Source organism: Plenodomus lingam, assembly GCF_022343315.1.
Source record: "Plenodomus lingam strain CAN1 chromosome Unknown contig_5, whole genome shotgun sequence".
NCBI classification, from domain to species: domain Eukaryota; kingdom Fungi; phylum Ascomycota; class Dothideomycetes; order Pleosporales; family Leptosphaeriaceae; genus Plenodomus; species Plenodomus lingam.
The window spans coordinates 1,967,728-1,969,099 of NW_027093957.1; the positions used below are offsets into that span (position 1 = coordinate 1,967,728).

At 44.3% G+C, this 1,372-nt stretch overlaps 1 protein-coding gene across 1 annotated transcript; it reads left to right on the plus strand.

The window, feature by feature from the left end:
* Positions 1 to 390: 390 nt before the first annotated feature.
* On the plus strand, positions 391 to 603 carry IAQ61_009267 (uncharacterized protein; the record flags this gene model as incomplete). The annotated part of the gene is made up of 1 exon (XM_066098321.1): positions 391 to 603. One exon carries the CDS (start codon positions 391 to 393, stop codon positions 601 to 603), a length of 213 nt encoding a protein of 70 aa, XP_065951960.1.
* Positions 604 to 1,372: the final 769 nt, after the last annotated feature.

Below are 1,372 nucleotides of genomic sequence, written 5' to 3' on the forward strand. Positions count from 1 at the left end.
GATAAAGAGAGTGGCGATGGCGTACATGCTAAAAGAATTGTGGAGTTACTCCCTTCCCTAAGATAATCCATTTCACCTTTTGAAGGAGCAGAGGGAGGAATGAATAGAAAACGCAGTTATGATGAAGCTAGGGGAAGCCACGAGGACCACCTATTATTTAGACAACAAGGCTGCATAAACAACTCTCTAGAAACGCAAGCCTAAGAGGCAATCAACGATTGCGGACCTGGCACAAATATGGTTTATTAGATAACTAAGCTCACATATTGTTATGTACTAGAGGGCTTATTAATTGTGACGGCAGTTATGCGACGCAGCGAGTTAAGTGTGTCTCTGAACCCGGTAGCCCTGGGTAACAAGCTCCTTGGTGGTGAAGGCAAAGCCATCTGAATGATGCAGCTAACCCCTAATTCATGGATGCTACTAGGGTACCAATATAATGATGGTGTGTTAGGCACATGCAACCGCGAAGGCCTAACGCTGCGTAATACGGATTGGACGAGCACTCTGCTTAGTGATAACACTAACCACCCAGACGACGGGGACGAAAAGGACGAGGAAGGCTTGGGCGAATATAAGCCTTATAGTGCTGGCACTAGTTAGCGACTTGGTAGATACATGCGTTCTCACAAAGGAACAGATGTACTATGGTTAAAGTTAGACAAATTACGGTTGCTCCTATACAAGAAAGATATGTATATAGAGTAGGAAGACATATTTAAACACTTCCTAGATTAAACCCTAGGCGCAGTACGGACACGCTGGCACATACTGCGTGGGAACGACCCCTAAGCGCTGAAAGACGACACAAAGATGTAGATGGATTAGGGCTTGGGTGCGTTGGCCCTAGAGTGGCCAAAGTTGAATAACTCTAGTATCCACGATCTCCTAAAAGCTACTCTCCTAAGCGCGATAGATAACGATAACAGCACATTGATAGACAGGTGGAAATGCTTTTCTGGCTAATACTGCTAACCACGAGCGTTACGAGCGGGGCAGGAAACAAAAGCGGCCACTAGAAGAGGAAGTTCTACCTATCTACGCTTCGCCTAAACCGTCATTAAAACGAGTACGAACATATGCAATGCAGTTTAAAAGAAGATTAGCGAGGCTTAGACTAAGGTCTAGATGGAGCCGTGGAAAGAAGTAAACGCGACGATTGTCTGGGCTAGAAGAGGGTGCATGGTCTACCATGGATTATTTTCAGACGGCAAGACGGGAGCATGATGCCAATGAGACGAAATATAACACCATCTTAACTAACTTTAGGTGTGCATAAGGATTAGAGATGAGCAACATAGGTAGATGTTGAGATTTGAATTTAAATGAGCGTATCGTACTACTAGTGCTATATAATTTGTTTGCAACATAA